We start from the raw sequence: 19,306 nt of genomic DNA on the forward strand, positions 1-19,306 counted from the left end.
ATTATTTTAAACTGTATTTCAAGATGAAATGTCTGTTCTTGGTCTTGGATTTTAATCAACTTCATTTCCCCCCAAAATTTGACTTTTACTCCATATGATTTTTTCTTCTCTATAATGCATTTTTTGGCTGGTGCAACTTAAACTCCGGAGCGACTTATAGTCCGGAAAACACGGTATCTTACGTTTTTGATTGTGGTTATGGGCAAAGAATTTTGCCTATAACACTCAAATTCTCTGTCAGTGTCAGTGGAATAAGAGAAGCCACAGCTCAGCCTCACATTAGTCTCTCTCTATTGGACAGTACAGTCAACAACACCCCAAAAACTGAACTATTAAACAAACTAAGCACTTACAAACATCACTGCATTATACACCTTTTTCTGGAAGCCCACCTGGGGGCCGCTATATGACGTAATCCCTCTTCCGGTTGTATTAGTTAACTTAGGGCGGCCGACCTCGAGAGAAAATAAGCTCAACAAAGACTAAAAAGCCATGTTCATGCCGCCCAATGAATTAGTGCATTGTTGATTTGTTGGTCACATGAACATTGGATATTTTACACAAATTAATCTCCTTTATAGCATATTTAACGGTGATACTTTTCCTTGTTCTCAATTCAAGCCAACGGAGTTCCCGCTCAAGCGGAAGTGCGACGACAACAGAAGTGCCAATCCGAAGCAAAAAGAAGAAAAAGAAGGGAAGGATCGCCTTGACTGTGCCTCATATAGACCAATCTCAATTCTGAATGTATATACACCTCAATTATGTCCAAAATAATGGAAGAAATAATCCCAAATGTAATGATCGGACAGGATTTATTAACAAGCGTTGAACACAAGATAACATAAGATGATCCTAAGACATATTGAATCATATACAGAATAATGAAGCTATAATAAGTCTAAATGCAGAGAAAGCTTTTGATTCTGTTAACTGGCCTTATTTCTTATAAAAGCATTTAGGAAATTTCAAATAGATAATTTAATAATACAAAATATTGAGGCTCAGCCCAGCTGTCAAGAATCAAGGTCACTTTGCAATGGTCCCCCCTGTTGTTTGCTTGTACCTTGTACTATTATTAGCCCAATATATTGGACAATCGGAAACCATTTATAGTGTCTCAATTGATGGGACAGAGCATAAAATTGCCTGCAACACAGATGATGTCCTACTATATTTTACTAAACCAGAAATGTCCATACCTAATTTGATGCACTTCATTCTTATTTTCATCCTATAGTAGACATGTCAATGTAATCTCTCATTCATCCAGGAGTGTTCCGTTGTAGAAAAAGATTGACATCTTGACTGACTGAAAAAAAAAAAAAAAAGATATTTTGACTCCCATCCAAGAGTCATTCTCAATCTGCGAATCTAGTCCGGGAACATTGTTATTTATCCTACTCTGAGTAAGCCCAGACCTCCGGGCGGGGACTCCTGTTAACGGGAGTATTTAGTTTATCTTGAAAAAATACCCTCTTTGTTTACTAACAGCCCTGTTATGGGCTATCTGCATCCTATTGTAACCTGACTTTCGCTCCCTCCTCACTGAGTACCTGAGTAGCATCAGAATCTCCCGGGCGTCAACCGCTCCAGGTTGCTGCCTGGTTTAAAATAAACAGAGCTTTGTGTGTGCTCTGGACTCGGTGCAGGAGGTGGGGGACAGAAGGGTCCTGGCTAAACTCACATCTATGCTGGACCATGAGTCTCACCCCCTGCAGGACACTCTGTCCGCTCTGGAGAGCAGCTTCAGTGACAGACTGATCCACCCTCGCTGTGTGAAGAAGTTTCACAGGTCTTTCCTTCCTGCTGCTGTCAGACTTTATAACAAACACTGTCCTGAACATGTGTATACTGTCATACCCATGTGCAATACTGTGTAATTCTGTGACATAATGTCAATCATTACTGTGCAATATTTTCTGTCAATAACAGCTGTAAATAAGAGTGTTAGTTTTATTAAGAGTATTTTTTTTATTATTATACTTCTGTGCCTAATCTGTTTCTGTACCTAATCTGTGCTGCAACATTGAAATTTACCCACTGTGGGACAAATAACGGTTATCTTATCTAAACTAATCCATCCATCCATCCATCTTCTGCCGCTTTATCCGGGGCCGGGTCGCGGGGGCAGCAGTCTGAGCAGGGACTCCCAGACTTCCTTCTCCCCAGACACTTCCTCTAACTCCTCCGGGGGGATCCCGAGGCGTTCCCAGGCCAGCCGAGAGACATAGTCTCTCCAGCGTGTCCTGGGTCTTCCCCGGGGCCTCTTCCCGGTGGGACATGCCTGAAACACCTCCCGAGGGAGGCGCCCAGGAGGCATCCGGAACAGATGCCCGAGCCACCTCAGCTGGCTCCTCTCGACGTGGAGGAGCAGCGGCTCTACTCCGAGCTCCCCCCGTGTGGCCGAGCTCCTCACCTTATCTCTAAGGGAGCGCCCAGCCACCCGGCGGAGGAAACTCATTTCGACCGCTTGTATCCGCGATCTTGTTCTTTCGGTCACTACCCAAAGCTCATGACCATAGGTGAGGGTAGGAACGTAGACCGACCGGTAAATAGAGAGCTTTGCCTTTCGGCTCAGCTCCCTCTTTACCACAACGGTCCGATGCAGCGACTGCATCACTGCAGCCGCTGCACCGATCCGCCTGTCGATCTCACGCTCCATCCTTCCCTCACTCGTGAACAAGACCCCGAGATACTTGAACTCCTCCACTTGGGGCAAGGACACCCCACCCACCTGGAGAGGGCAAGCCACCTTTTTCCGGTCGAGAACCATGGCCTCGGATTTGGAGGTGCTGATTCTCATCCCAGCCGCTTCACACTCGGCTGCAAACCGTCCCAGTGCATGTTGCAGGTCCGGGTTTGATGGAGCCATCAGGACAACATCGTCTGCAAACAGCAGAGATGAGATCCTGTGGTCCCCAAACCGGACCCCCTCCGACCCCTGACTGCGCCTAGAAATTCTGTCCATAAAAATTATGAACAGAACCGGTGACACAGGGCAGCCCTGGCGGAGTCCAACATGCACTGGGAACAGGTCTGACTTACTGCCGGCAATGCGAACACAGCTCCTGCTCCGGTCATACAGGGACCGGACAGCCCTGAGCAAAGGGCCCCGGACCCCGTACTCCCGGAGCACCCCCCAAAGGACACCCCGAGGGACACGGTCAAAAGCCTTCTCCAGATCCACAAAGCACATGTGGACTGGTTGGGCAAACTCCCATGAACCCTCGAGCACCCGATGGAGGGTATAGAGCTGGTCCAGTGTTCCACGACCGGGACGAAAACCACTCTGCTCCTCCTGAATCCGAGGTTCGACTATCGGTCGGATTCTCCTCTCCAGTACCTTGGAATAGACCTTACCCGGGAGGCTGAGGAGTGTGATCCCTCTGTAGTTGGAACACACCCTCCGGTCCCCCTTCTTGAACAGAGGGACCACCACCCCGGTCTGCCAGTCCAGAGGCACGGTCCCCGAACGCCACGCGATGTTGCAGAGACGTGTCAACCAAGACAGTCCTACAACATCCAGATACTTTAGGTACTCAGGGCGGATCTCATCCACCCCCGGAGCCCTGCCACCGAGGAGTTTGCGGACAACCTCAGTGACTTCAGCTTGGGTGATGGATGAGCCAGCCTCCGAGTCCCCGGTCTCTACTTCCTCTTCAGAAGACGTGACTGAGGGATTAAGGAGATCCTCAAAGTATTCCTTCCACCGTCCGACGACATCCCCAGTCGAGGTCAGCAGGCCTCCACCCGCACCGTAAACGGTGTTTGTGAGACACTGCTTCCCCTTCCTGAGGCGCCGGACGGTTTGCCAGAATTTCTTTGGTGCCGACCGATAGTCCTCCTCCATGGCCTCCCCGAACTCCTCCCAGGCCCGGGTTTTTGCCTCTGCGACAGCACGAGCCGCGGCTCGCTTGGCCTGCCGATACCCGTCGATGACCTCCGGAGACCTACAAGCCAGAGTGGCCTGATAGGCCTCCTTCTTCAGTCTGACGGCATCCCTTACTTCCGGTGTCCACCACCGGGTTCGGGGGTTGCCGCCACGACAGGCACCGGAGACCTTGCGACCACAGCTCCGAGCAGCCGCATCAACAATGGAGGCGGAGAACATGGTCCACTCGGACTCAATGTCCCCAGCCTCCCCCGGGACATGGGAGAAGCTCTCCCGGAGGTGCGAGTTGAATACCCTACTGACAGAGGGCTCCACTAGACGTTCCCAACAGACCCTCACAATGCGCTTGGGTCTGCCAAGTCTGTCCGGCTTCCTCCTCCGCCAGCGGATCCAACTCACCACCAGGTGGTGATCGGTTGACAACTCTGCCCCTCTCTTCACCCGAGTGTCCAAGACACGCGGCCGGAGGTCTGATGACACGACAACTAAGTCGATCATTGACCTCCGGCCTAGGGTGTCCTGGTGCCACGTGCACTGATGGACACCCTTGTGCTTGAACATGGTGTTCGTTATGGACAATCCGTGGCTAGCACAGAAGTCCAATAACTGAACACCGCTCGGGTTCAGATCGGGGAAGCCGTTCTTCCCGATCACCCCTCTCCAGGTGTCACTGTCATTGCCCACGTGGGCGTTGAAGTCCCCCAGTAGAACAACGGAGTCCCCGGTCGGTGCACTGTCTAAACTAATCGGTTACCAAAATAATCGTTAGTTGCATCCCTTATAAGAAATATTACGACGATATCATAACTCAAAATATAATAGTTTAGGGGCACATTGTTATTTAAAGGCGCAATGGACGATTTTTCGGCGATTTGAGAACGCAGGCGGAAGTGCGCATGCGCACTCCCCCGTGCGGACTGATACAACACACACGTGCGTTTGTTTATTAGCGCGACAGGTAGCATTGCATCTTTTGTCTCCCGAAGATTTCCGTCCTAATTTTGTCCCGTACACTGAGGGAACTATATTATGATAGATCAATGCGCCTAGACACGTGGAACCGTGCTGCTCTCGGGGGACGAGCCACACGCGGCTGCAGGTGAGCGGGAGGTGCGTTTTATGATTGATATGTGGCAGGACTAATCGGCAGTCCACACCACGAGGAAATAAGACTCAGATTTGGGCCAAAAAAATCGTCCATTCAACCTTTAAGCTTAAATTTGGGTGATGGCTAAATAAAACCATAACCTGCTACACCACATGTGGACAGTAAATCAAGCCGATCACTTTTTTAAACTCATCATTTGCACTTTGAGTACTTACTGAAAACTGCGTTTGGACTTCATATAATTGTAGTGTTTTTGGGTGGGGACAGTGCTTTTTAATGAACATACATGATACACATATTGTAAACACACAGGACTGTATGAGCTTATTTCCATCTGTTGTCCCATATTTACTCTCACTCGCACAAGGTGGCAGGGTGGGTGAAGTGTCTTGCCCAAGAACACAGCAAAAGTGTGCCCTACCACCCCCTGTGGCTCCTGGTATTCCAGTGGTCTCCTGTCCAAGCACCAACCTGACCCATCCCTACTTAGTTTCCAAGATCTGATGAGATTGAGCATTGATAAGTTGGTACGGCCCAATATTAGGAACCACAGCAGTTTAGGTTTCTGTTTCCAGTTACAGTCAGGTAATCTGACTATGCATTCTGTTTCACAGATCCGATCAAATACCACTTCAAAATAAGGACACAAAGACAGAAGAAGATACAGTGACAGATGCTGAACAGTGTCATGTTTGTGAAGAGGTTTGTCTGAGCTGATCTTGTATTTGTTTTGACAAAGCAATTTGTTTTATTTGTTGTGGAAAAAACATGATCTGTTTGAGATGATTATACAAAGTCGAAAATCCTTGTGCCATCTGCAAATGTATTCAAACATATCTATAGTATAAATCAAATATTAAAGTAAAAATATTAAGTTTGTGTCAGTAGTTTTTTTAATTACTTTGTCTGGAAATGAGAAAAAGCAACTATAATATAATATATCATATAAATAGTCCATTTCATGTGAACCAAAATTACATTCAGCCGTCTTTGTTAGTTTCTTGAATTTCTAATGCTTTATTTACATTTTGTCATTTAGACTTTACATTTGCATTTCCTCTTATTCATGCAGCCAGATATTCTTCAAAAGTGATTGCATTCAATTCCCCCTTGAGCATAAGACCCACTAATTAAACAAGGAAATAGGGCACACTGGGACTCTGATGTAACAAATCTGTAATGTCATGCTCCTCATTTTAATATAGTAGAACATTTTGAAGGGAAAAACAGCATGAATTCGCACAAAAAACGACTTAGATTTAGCACTACTGCATTATTTGGGATTTCTAGCTCACTTTCACCCTGCGGCAAAGAGCCTTATCGGCCTGAGGAGTGTGGCAGCAGGCTATGATCTGCAGTCAGGTGATTATAGTCTAAAGCATATTAATGTTGGTCTATCAGCATTTTGCAGACATTTGTATGTCAGAGCCAGGACCTCTGTTGAACTATATGTGTGTCCTTTGAAGCTCGGAAAGGACACTGGGAGTCCACTAAAGGTCAAGGTGGTTATCCCGCCGAGACAGACTGATTTGTGGCTCTATCTTTCAGGAGACAGGCTACCTATGCCACTCCGCTGTGTAAAGCTGCAGGTGACAATGACGAATTGGACTGAACTACTGGTATTTAACATTTGGTAATTTCATGGTAATTATCTTGTGATTCACTCGTTTAAAGTGTAAACTGGGCTTATATTAAATATTTTAAAAAGAGAGAGAGAGAAAAAGTAGAAGAACACAATCATATCTCAAGTAAATGAAGAAATGTAACCCATGGCACAGGTTGAGGTGCAAGTCCAGACTTGTACATGTGGCTGTGGTTGTGTTTCTGTTGAAAAGATTAAACCTGTGTTCTCCAGAGGGGAAGTGTTCCTTCTTTCTTTCAAAATAAAATTATGAATACCGATGTGTTACATATCGGAGCGATAACATGGGCAAACATAATACGATTTGTATGGTCTATTTATTTTCCCTTTACATTTTAGTAATATTAGGCTATGCAACAGCCTTTTTCAAAAGCATATGTACTATTTCTCAATCAGATTGGTGAAAAATCAGCATGTCACTGTTTCTACAAACCCTTTGCATTAATTCATTTTCATTGTATTGATTTATTTCAAAATTTCTAAATGAAGCCCTGGTACAAATATACCCTAAATGTTGACTAACAAAAGAAAACTGTCTACAAACGTTGTCTACAAAAATGAATAACCCCAGATATTCAGGTCACCAACCAGATAACTAGAATAATCAGATGACCCAATAATTAGATCTGATTTTTTATCTGTGTTTACAAGCAGAAAATACATTTGATCATCAAGATCACCAGGTGACATGTGCCAGTTAATCAAAAGAAGAACTGATACATTTGGAAGTCAATGTTAATTTATTCTAAAATTACATTTTCTCTTTAATTTTTCTCTTTGTCACATTATTTTTTGTGCATAATTTTCCTTGTCAAAGAGTGTGAACAGTCAGAAAGAAATCAGATTCCTCACAAGACATTTCACTAATCTCCATAAATCATACCCACATTTTGTTTGTACGTGAACACAGCCAATTACTCAATCAGAAGTTTTTGAGTCGAATTCCTTTTTATCGTGAAAGGTCCCACAGGAAACCCCTCTCTCACCTTCTCACGCGCGCTTGATGCTGCTGCTGCTATGGCAACAGTGGGCGGGGTTATCGGGTGACACTCTCGGCTTGATGCGGAGATGAAGCGCGAGTCCTCGGTGACCACATTGCTGTAGCGAGAGCCGTGCGAGCCGCTCCAGCGCAAAACTTTCCCCGCGCGTCCTCTTCCGCGGACTCTCACGCACAGCTGCGCGCACAGTCCGACTCAAATTGGAGCCAATTTCGCGTGGAAAAAACCCGGGGGGCCGAGCCGGACCTGCCGCACGCAGTCTCCTCCGCGACAGCAGCGGCAGCAGCTTGGGGTGGTCGCGTGCGCATGCTGCCCGACAGTCTGGCGTCCACAGCCGCACCATGATAAGAAGACTTCGGGCGACTGTTTGCGAGGCGTGACAGGGCGACGTGGGAGAAAGAAAAGAAAAGGGAGACGCTGATAATACATCTTATCTTGAGTTGTGCAAGACCGTGCCCGACCTGGCGAGCCCCCGCGACGAGGAGAAGTCGTGTGGAGGCGCACAAAGAGCGGATCCTGCTGCAAGTTTGGACCGTGCGTTCCATGTGCTGACCGAGGACGCGGCTGGACGAGCGCAGGCGGACTCTCGTGTGGTTTCATCGGTGTCAGACAAAGTTGGCCTCGCGCACATTCACGGCATCAACACCATCATCATCTTCATCATCATCATCTCGCTCTTTTCACGGCGCTGTGAAACGCGCTCTGTATCTCATCGAGCTGCAGCGTAATATCACTTTACACTCGCGAGTTCTTTGTGCGGCGGTGTTTTGATCTCAGACTCTAGAACTTTTTTAAATGCGGACTGGTCTGTGGTCAGTGAGTGCACAGCCGAGTTGCCCGTGCCTCTGGCCTTTTGGTTTGAGCCCAAAGTTTACTTATTGTCCCTTTGTGAAGCCGCTATGGAGCTGACACACAGAGGCGTTTTCTTGTTGTGGTGCGTGGTCCTGGACTGGACTCTTCGGATCTTTGCAGAGGAGGGTAAGTCTGACAGCCATTTATTTGTTTATTCAAACTGTAAGTGTGTGGAAAATCATACATTGTTAGTTTTAGACACAGCATTTTGTTGATCTGTCTTGACTTTCCCCTTTTAAACTGTTTTTTTTGGGGGGTTTATTACATAGTAGCATTGTAACTTCTTGCATCCAAACTTGTTTATCATTTCTCTAGAAAGCAACTCTGATTAAGAACCTCCTCTGTGCTTGAAGAGCCCTTACCCAATGCACTGCTCTTATTGAATCAACAAAATCATTCTAACTAGGAGCCACACATATCTAAATCTTGAGTTGTTGGGGCAAAGAAGTCTTGTCTATTATATGAACCGCATTCTGTTCAGATTTCTATCATCTTAGAAATTGGTTTTCATATACCACAGTAGTAAAATTGTAATGCGTTTTCAAGTTTACCTAATAAAACCCCCAATCATCCGTGGTACTGCTGCTGTACCGATAACCCAAATAAAAAGGACCTCCATCTTCCTGTGTTATAGCCTTTCTGAGCGCTGACACCCCAGTAATAAAACTGTCCATTTGGCCTCCTGATATGTCCAGGAAATCCATTTCTAAGACCCCACTGCAATTACTTTTCAGTTTGAAGTCATCAAAAGGTTCCCAGGGCTTCTTCCTGAGGGACCCTTAACAAGCTTATCCCAAAATCAATACTAAAACATTCTGGCATTGAAGCTAATACACAAGGCTGATGTGATTGCTCTGGGGCTGGCCGTGTGTCTCCGGGTTGTGGTCAAAAGCGGCGTTGGTGGGGAACACAGATGGAGATTTAAAAGGCCTATGGTATTGACCAGGGATGGGGCCCCAATGTAAAGCTTTGCAGGAGATGCTTGAATCCAGGCCATCATTTGCATTAGTTTCAGACGGCAGACTTGCTGTTAATTGTTAGATATAGCCTCGGATGGGCTTTTTGAACCCTGGAAGGACGAATGATAAAGACCCAAATTAGCTGTCATAATGCAAGAGGGAAATTATGATGAATGGACAAAAGCGATGGCTTTCATTTAGCTTCGTGGTGTGAAACATCATTGGATCGTTTGCCTTATGCTGCTTTCATCAGTATGTTTGTGGCATACCTTATATTATGCTTTATTATGCAAATGTATTCTGTTATAATCATCTTGGTTTTTCGAGGTTTATCAAAGCAAATCTTTCAGCATGCAGTGACCATGATGTAGACGGGGTTTTGTGCTGGATGCCCTCTCCACTGCACCGCTGTAGATTTAAGAGGCACAAATCAAATCTTATAACCAAATGGACTGTTCTATTTCAAAATAAAAGAAGGAATACATTTCAAAATAAAAGAAGGAATACATTTATACATTTAAAAGCATCAAGACTTTCTGAAACTAACTGAAATGTCTGTGGAAGTTTCTGTTTTCATATCAATTTTCGTCATTGCAGAACAATTTAATTGAGAACAACGCTACATGTTTGGAAAGGAAATCAGAGCTTGCTTCGAAAACAATACTCCCTCAAACAATGAAACCAAGTTGGTCTTTTATATTTGCCCAATCCAATCGATGGTGGCAGTAAACAGCACCAGCGTGTGAGCATGCCTGACTTCACATATTCTGTGGCAGGAACACAAATTTGTCAGCTGCGTCTGTTTTTGTGCTGGTCACTTTGTTAGAGCCACACTGGATGCCTTTTCTGCAGGAGTTTTATGACTTCATGCGATAGACTTTCAAAGCCCATGGGTGTAGTTTGTGTAATGACACCCGTGGATTACTGAAGGGTGTCGGGTGATGGTTGGGGTTGCGCTTCGCATATCCAGTTCAAGATATTGCGACATGAAGTTGAACACCGAAAATGTTATTTTTTGAGAGAAGGATTATGGGGATTTTTGTGTATGAGATTCTGTAGACGGAGACGAGAAATGAGCTGAAAATCATTTATATATTTATTTTGTGTCCTTATCTTTGTATTTTATTATCATTGGTAGATATAGTCTATACATTCTACCAAAGTGACAACTTCTCTCTTAGCTAGTAGCATTGTTGAAACTGCATTGCTCTCAATCATTGGTTCACAACTGGCCATATGTTATCTCTATATTCTTTTTGTTTTCATTGTAAATACATCAGATTATTATTCTATTTGATAGCTTTCTAATCCTATATCACTTCCTACTCAAACAATGCTAGTTATTTGTCAAATAGGGTGGAATAATGACTTGGTGTAACTGAAACTCCCTTAACGGCTTAACACCTTCTGTGATGGATAGACTTGGTGATGTTTCCAAACAGGTGTATCTGCAGCACAATGTGGGCCACAGGCGCGAAGAAGGCGGCATCCAAACCAGGGCTTGTTCCGCGTCAACCAGCCACCGCGGCATCTGCGTCCCTCGCCAAGTGTGAACAAGACGTCTAGTTTTCATGTCCGGGGTAATAGGGCCCTTCTCTTTCTGCCAACACACTCCGGATCGTCCCACCCTCTTGTTCTCCACCTCACAGGGAATACTGTAATGAACTGATGGGTGGGCAGATGAAGCGCCCAGCTGCCAAATCCCTCCCCTCCTTTAGCTCCAACTAAAGGATAAATGAGTCACTTACACACACCACTTGCTTGTCGGTTCGCCTCGTGGCTCGCTCTCGTTTCCTTCTGTCTCCGTGAAAGATTAAAACACAGACCTCTTGATCAGATAATTACTTGGCTTGAAATTAATAACAAGCTTTGGGTGGAAATTAGTCTGGAGGTTTCACACTAAATCTCACTACAGAGAAATGCACACACACAGCCCTTGTACCCTCGCACATAAAACACCCCCAAACGTATAAAACCTTTTTAACAGATCCATTACAATTTTTATAGTGCGTTTGACTTGAAAATACGAGCTATCCGATTTCATTCCACTCACTGCACTACCTTGAGACTTTGCTATTCTTTACCTAGTCTCTTTTTTATTCTTTGCACATATCCTTTTCCCAAACACTAGATGCAGCATTGTGACAAAAGCTTTGCAGTCTCTGAGCTGTAATGACATTAAAAGCATTGGCAGAGGTGATGCCGAGCTCCAATCTAGACGACACAAAGACAAATTTTCCACCCTCGTGGAGAAGAAAGCATCACTCCTTTTTCATCTTGGTGTCTTTAAGGCATCCATGACGGATTTGGGATCACCTTTGTGGTCAGCGGAGGTTTAACAGATGCAAGGACTCAGCCTGTTAATCTGTCACTTCACATAAGAAACACTTTTTGCATATGCTAATTGGTGGGGAATTAGCCGAGCCTCTGAAGTTTCTCTGGCTGTTCGGTGACATCTTTTTGGCTAAGTCATCTCCTCGCACACAATGGGATGCTGCTGCTGTCTCTCTCGGTTTATTAGTCGGTTTTCCTACAGAGAGCAACAGCCACATTTGTTTAGAGCACCCCGGTCTCTCTGCCTGACAATATTTTGAAGGTTGAGAGTGATGGAGAAGGGGTTCAGGCATTACAACCTGTCTTGCAGCGCCGGCAGCTCCACACAGCAGTTGTTTATGCCACACGAAGCTGTCTAAAACCGAAGCCAGCCAAAATGAAAAAGGTTATATAACGCCTTTTCTTTTGGCGAGAGACCAATTCTTCCAGTCTGCAAAGTGAGCTACCAGTACTGTAGGTATATAGGCCAGAGGCAAGGTGGGACTAATGAGCATGAATATGTGCAACTTTGCTGACGTGATTTTCATAGTTACAGAATGCTCTGAAATATTACCTGATATGTTGCACCATTGTAGCACGTTGACAAAGACGCCAACACTTGCCCACGAGCACAACTTTGCCGCGATCGTCATTGCTCTGCGCTAATGCCCCACTGTGAACAGGAATAACTAATGTATTCAAATCTTGTGCTGCAATGTTGATTGGTGCTGGTATTTTGGTGAAGTCGGCTGGTCTGGCCGTCTGCATCTGTATGTTGCTTTGCAGAAGGGGAGCAACAATACTGCAGCGTTGCCTTTTTTTGAGGCTGTTTTACTGTTATAATACAGTATTCTAAGCGGTAGTTTTGTAAATATAGCCCAAATAAAAGCTCTTTCCTTATCTGGAGACACACAATGACTTGGAAATGGCTTTCTCCTGCTTTTTTACGATTTTAGTTTATGTTGATCACAATATTTATATACATATTCATATAAGAAATCACTAACACTGCTTATACTAAAATAATTCTTATTACTAACTAATTCTCTCTAAATTGATGTATGGTACGGCATTTTTTCCGCCACATTTAAAAATGATATATACATTTAATTCTTCTCATTTCTGTGATAGTTTCTCATTTTGAAGTCACTGAAGACATTAGAAACCATCTTGGCCTTGTTATCCTTTCACTTGTCGCCATGTAAGTCGCGGCATGACTGGTAATTTCTTTTTACTCAAACACAAGCTTCTTCAGTCAACAAATGTAGAAAGAGGTGGTTTTATTCCTGAGCTAAGGGCCTCAATCCCTTCTTTTACAGACATGTAGCCTTTTCTCTTGCTACTCTTTCCACGTCTTCTGTCTCCTTGATGTTTGACTGGTGCTATGCTGTTTTCTCTTGCTGACTGTCTTCCTGCCGTAGAAATGTGGATCGCTTCCCAGAAATCCTTTTAAACGGAACCGATTTTTATACGAAAGGGATTTGCATTTAAAGCAACACCCCCCACCCCTTCCTCTCGCCCCCCCCCTCGCCCCCCCCCCCCCCCCTTTTTTTTTTTTTTTTTTTTTTTTTTTTGCAAGCCCGTCATCCACTGCACCTCAATATGATGATTGGCCTGCTCAAGAATTAAACAGGCGTCTGAGTGCCACAAGTACCCTTTCGGATCCCGCTTGCGATGAGGCAGTGAGCGAGCAATTGCAGGTGGATGGTAGTTAGGTTGGCGAGAGGAAAAGACAACCAGCTCCTCTCCAAACCCCCCCCCACAGCCCATACATCCGTGTCAGGCGTTCACTTTGGAGAGCGCTGGTCTGTCCTCCACCCACACGGTGCTCTGCCAGAGAGTGGGACACAATGGGGACAGGCTGCAGCAGTACAGGGAATGAGGCCACAGCCTATCAGCCATAAGTACCAAGGAGAATGACACTCGCGTCCAGGGATGGGCAGAGGTTTGAAGTGAGTCAAGGAGAGCGGTGGGAAGACTCCAAACTAGACAGAAAGGACTCTACATAATAAAACTTAATACATATAGCCTGCCATTTGCATTCGGTAATCATCTACTCCCGCCGATTCATATTCGCAGCCGATTTGAGAGAAAGGGATCAGAGCAGGGCCTTTAATTAAATTACAAAAGTGATCTGTATTGCACATCAATCATTTAAATTGATCTGATAACAATGCTTGTGCAGGTATTATTCTGCGGCTGTTGTTACTTTATTGAAAAACACCATTATATGATATAGCGGTGCCAATTTATCTGAGTGCGGGTGTGTGAGAAGAATTGATCCAAAAGCCTTGATGTAAAATGTCTCCCCTGCGTCGAGTTCAATGCAAGCCCGGGACATTTTTCTGCGAGCGGCATGACTTGACCTAAATCTTCATGTTTGATATGCCTGTATTATGTGGAAATGCAATCACTAGGTTATGGTAGCAACACTACGCGTAGTTGCCAGCACCTTTATGCATGCGCACGACTCCGGTAAGTCTCTCCGGGCTTGTCTTCATATATACTGCGCTGAACCAAGTGGGCTGTCTGCTATATACGGCAGCGGCAGAGGCATTCCTGAGCAGACTGCCCCCCTCCTGCCTCCACACATCTTCAGCTGCTCCAAAAGGGAGAGGGTCATTGGTGTTAAAGAACCATTCGACACCTTCTCCGCTTCATATGCACAAAGTCTCTCTACCTTGTGCTGTTGCTCCCTCTCTTGCCTCTGTGATATTTGATTGCCTGCTCTCCTCGTCTCTTTCCCCTCAAAGTGGAGATCTCGTTGTTGTTGTTGTTGTTGTTGTTGTTGTTGTGAGGTGGTTCATTTTCCTGTGATTGGACAAAAGTGAGGTTTTCAAATAGTTTGTAAACTCATAAATTCACCCCCTGCTGAAATCGATGTTCAGACGACTGCAGAGGGGAAATGATGCCACTGATGTGAATTCAAAGGAGAAGCTATCTTTATCCCCACTTTCAGTAAACATTCTGTTGCCATGTAGAATTGCACGGACTGGGAGAATACGTTGTTTCGCCAGAGTGGCTTTTTTATATCAAATATGTCTCCTGTCAGAATAAAGGAGAAATCACACCCAGTCTGTGTATCTCCACATAGATGTGTCAATCCTTGGATGGTTTATTTAGCTGGAGTCTGCACTGTTGGCTTCGAGCTGTCCACCTCCCACTGCAGATTAGTCACCGTGCGCTCTTTGCGATTCTAGATACATGCATTTCTTAAGCAAGTTTCTTCCTCCAAAAATGTTGCTTTGATAAAAGGCTGTTTTAAGTACAACAGTAGACATTTTTGGGGCTCATGGATCACGGTTGTTAGAAGGATCTCAGCAGTGGGTGACGCCAAGTCGCTCCTCAAACAGGATTTGAAAATGCTGTCACAGACTGTATATGATTATATCTAAAAACTCACTTCTGTGGTTTGTTTTCCTCAAACAGATGTCTGTTTGTCTGCTCCTTCTGCTATTCTTTTATGCCTCAACACAAACATGAGACGTGGGACCTAAACGTGACAACAAAAGTCGATAATTGGCTTATCAACCACATTGCAGGTGATGTAAATGAAAAGTTTGGCAAGTGCAACAAAAGGATGAAGAGCAACTGATACAAAAGGGTGGGGGAGCGTTTCATGGATTAGTAAGTGTTCTGTCAGTAAAATCTTTATCTACAAATGGAGTCTTTTTTTCCACTTTAAATGGCATCATCTTTTGTGGTTTTGGGCTTGTACACATCAGAATACCCTACATTGTCAATAATTCAGCATACATGATCAATAATAGATGACCAGCATATGCCAATAATTAACTTGTTAGTTGTCCAGCTGTCCTTGCTTTGACATCCCATTATTTGAAGCTACCACGGACATGACAGACTGTGCATCACCTGCTGCTTAGGAAGATCATCCGGCTTTTAGCACAACAGGGGTCCGCAGTATCCACATTGCAGGGAGTCCGGACCATGTCTGACCGTGACCTTTCACCTTTCTACAAACGCCACAAAGGATGAGCAGAGTTTGAAAGGGGAAACTTACCATTTCCCAGGGTGCTTTTGTAGTGATGACACACATAGTTGTGCTGAGCTGCCTTCAAGCCTGCTGTAGAAGATGAGAGCAAATCTGACGCCGAGTTTGTTGTTGGCTTGTACAAAGAACACAGTCAATGAGTGCTGCAGGCACGATCAGGAAGGTTTACTGAAGACTTAGGAATAGTTTCCCAGGTTTCCATTGAAGTGAGAGGTAGCATTGTATACCTGATATGTCAATTATCTTTTCAGACTTAAAGAAATATTTTTTGTAAAATATTTTTTTTATATATATAATGTATATACAATGTATTTTATATTATTACAGGACATATGGACGGTATTTGCTGTAAACCTTAGGACTGTAGTCCCTTAGTCCTTTAGTTGAAAAATCGGTTTATGGAGTCTCAGTCGACAAACACTTTTGTTTTGGTCATTCTATTTATCGGATTATAAAGGATTTCTACTGATCACAATATAGGAGAAGGCATGCAGTGAGTTAGTTGGAGATTTGGGAGTGAATTATGTGTCAGGCCTGTCATAATAACAACTTTTCAAAGTACAATACATCGCTACAGAAAAATATCACGATACTATTGAAACCACTTTATTCCTCTGAAACAATAGTGTTTGTGTTTGTGTTTGTGTGGTGTGTCGATCACATATTTTCCGTGCAGTTTGGGTCATATGCATGGTCAGATCAGAAAGTGACCCTTCATGCCACACCCTATTAAGTCGACTAATCGATACACAAAGCATGTCTTTAATCAACCAAGATATTGTTTACAATACCACAGCCCTCACAAACATATTGTAGGGATGTCAAAAATGTTTACCCAGATACTAATCAATTCTAAAACTAAAAGAGTTGAAATGGTTCCGTGACTGACACGTACTACCATCCTGAACTCTAAGTATTGTGATATTCCTGTTGTACGCAGATGATACAGGAAGCTGTCCTCAAATCTCTCCCAGGTGATGAACTGGGAACAGTTCAGCTCCCTTGATGTGCTGAGTGCTGACTTGTTTTGTTTTTCCCCAGCAGCTAGTTAATTGACAGCCAGCTCGATTTGAAAAAGTCATGCCTCCAAAGAACAACCGGATGCCTCTTTGTAATTGTTTTTTCATGACCGCATCTGTGCACATCTGTTTACAAATCCACCTGCTTTTAATCTGGAACATCAAGGTCTTTGCTCAAAAGGAATGAGAACTTTTCAAGCTTTTAGGAGGGTTATGCCTTGAATTTCAAATGATATGAAAACAAAATCCTCTTTGTATTTAACTAAATCAAGCGTGTCATAATTTTAATCCAGCCGTTGTTTGCATGTCCTGCGCAGTATCACTTTGATCAATCAGGATGAGACGCACATACTACAAGCGTACCTCGGATATCTATTTAGTGCCAGTAGAAGTTATAGATTTTACTGTTCAGTCTAGAAATCAGAAGTCAGCAGTGCACCAGTCTTTTACAGTTCCATCCTCCCAAATCTAATGATTCAAGAAAATGCTTTTAACTTGCTTCTAATTCTTTCCCATCTTCAGTGTTTCTGCAGCCACCCGGGAGTTGGTGTAGCCTGCAACATTGTTCTCCCGAAGGCTTTTTTAGGTTTTCATCGAGTTATTTCTGAAGAGCGCCAGAGAAAAGTGCTGGCCATAATTGGAAGTAGCGGGAGGTGAATTCACTGCGAGGCTCGATCGATATCCCAAAGAGGAGAAATATGCTCTAAAGGCAACACATTCAAATCAATCATTCACAACGCAGCACTGGTCATTAAATGTTTAGCCTTCAAGATTTCTTATAAGGGACATCTTGGAATGATTAACTATAAACTAGGGATCCACCAATAACAATATCGTTAAAGGAGCTGATACTGGAAAATGTAATGGATCAATAATCCACCCCGTTTACCCAATTCTGATCAGTCATCTGGTGGGGACACATTTTTATCAGCTTCAACTAAGTGATTATAGTCATGCGATACTTCATTTGAACCTACAGGATTCAGTCACTGCGTTTCTTTTATAATCCATTCAGTTTCATTAGATCCCTGCACAAAAGACATATAGTGCTACTCAAAAGCACTATTTTCGATTTAATGCATAAAACGTGCCTTACCTTTTAAAGCTCCGAGCCTGTAGAATTCAGTTGCTATTTTACAATCCGTACTATTCTTATTGCCACACAAAAAGACGTCATGTAGCGCTAGCATTGTTAGCATTGTTTGCATCATTATCAACTGCTAATGGAAGCAGCCTGGGTCAAAGTTCAGAGGTTACATACGGTACTAAAATTGGACAGAATTATGTTTGTGAACAGATTTGGTTTGTTAACTGCCTAGAAGCACTGTGAAAATGCAAATAAAACTAATGCACTTAAAGATTAAAGAGGCTTAAATAAACAAATATGACATAATTTGATCAAGAGCCTTTTTAGGTTTATTTTCAGCTGGTTTGTTGTTGCATAGAGACTATTATAAATAATAATATTAGCCCAACTCTAAAATGTTAGGAGCATTTTGATAACATGTAACTAGCTTCGAAGAAAGTCACACAGAATCGGTTGATATCAAGTATGGGCAGATACTTAAAGCCCAAGTATTGGTATCGTTACTGAAAAAACTGGATCGGAGCATCCATACTATACTAACCAAATAAGATGGCCAAGTATGATGTTTTTTGCAGCACATGCACAGTACCTCTCCATCTGGTCTTTTGGGAACAGTCAATGGCCTTACAGTCAGGCTATGTGTGTTTTGTTTGTCTAAAAAAAAATGCAGTCCAAGATGTACAAGCAGCGCTGAGCAGTTGACACCGTGGGTCAAAACTCATTACTTGTAGGCGGCGCTCCAAAAACACCACTGAACCAAGTATGTCTCAAATTCCCCCTAACCCTCAGTTAACCCCCTTTTTATACAAAGTTCAACTCTGAATAAATACCTCCCTCCTTACATACAACACTGCGTTAGATTTTGAGGCAGGTGTGCAAACATGTTGTGAGAGCTTTAGAAAACACACAATTATCTTCAGTTTTTGTTATGAACATTTGAGGGAAAGGTTACACCAAGGGCACAGCATGTTGTAAATTTAGATTAAACCACTTGTATTTTAGATACGTTTAGTTAAGTAATTATTGGCATCTGTGACCTCATTCTTGATTTTGTTTTGTAAATTTTCATTAGCATCAGACACATGTTCTTTGTGTTTAAATTAAATGGCTCTAGATTTACACACAGAACATTTTGTTTTACAAATTGACTGTTTACTTAAAATTGTTGTTCACACCCTCTATTCACTCTAATACTTCTTTGTTCCACCATTTCCTTTTGTAAAAAAATGCCCATGCTAAAATTAGACTAGATTAATATGGTTATTTTCCCTGAACTACAAACATAAATGTGAACAAAACCAGACATCTCACATTCACTTGTTTATTATTGCCTAAAGAAGAAGAATTTATTTTTACTCTGCTATTGATTTTTAACCTAGAGATTGATGTAGTGGGGAAAAGTCTGCTTCCTCAAATCCAAA

The 19,306-nt window shown here is 43.5% G+C and overlaps 1 protein-coding gene across 2 annotated transcripts in view; it reads left to right on the top strand.

Moving 5' to 3' along the window:
- The first annotated feature begins 8,373 nt into the window (after positions 1 to 8,373).
- The window catches only part of ephb4a (eph receptor B4a), a 36,291-nt gene continuing 25,358 nt past the window's right edge, over positions 8,374 to 19,306 (top strand). For both annotated transcript variants that reach the window (XM_072446253.1, XM_072446254.1), the window contains exon 1: positions 8,374 to 8,621. In XM_072446253.1, the coding sequence (XP_072302354.1) occupies positions 8,543 to 8,621 (79 nt within the window). In that variant the 5' untranslated portion in view covers positions 8,374 to 8,542. The remainder of the gene's footprint in view (positions 8,622 to 19,306) is intronic.

Source organism: Eucyclogobius newberryi, unplaced genomic scaffold (assembly GCF_026437365.1).
Source record: "Eucyclogobius newberryi isolate DKJ021-1_F unplaced genomic scaffold, fEucNew1.0.hap1 SCAF_15, whole genome shotgun sequence".
NCBI lineage: Eukaryota > Metazoa > Chordata > Actinopteri > Gobiiformes > Gobiidae > Eucyclogobius > Eucyclogobius newberryi.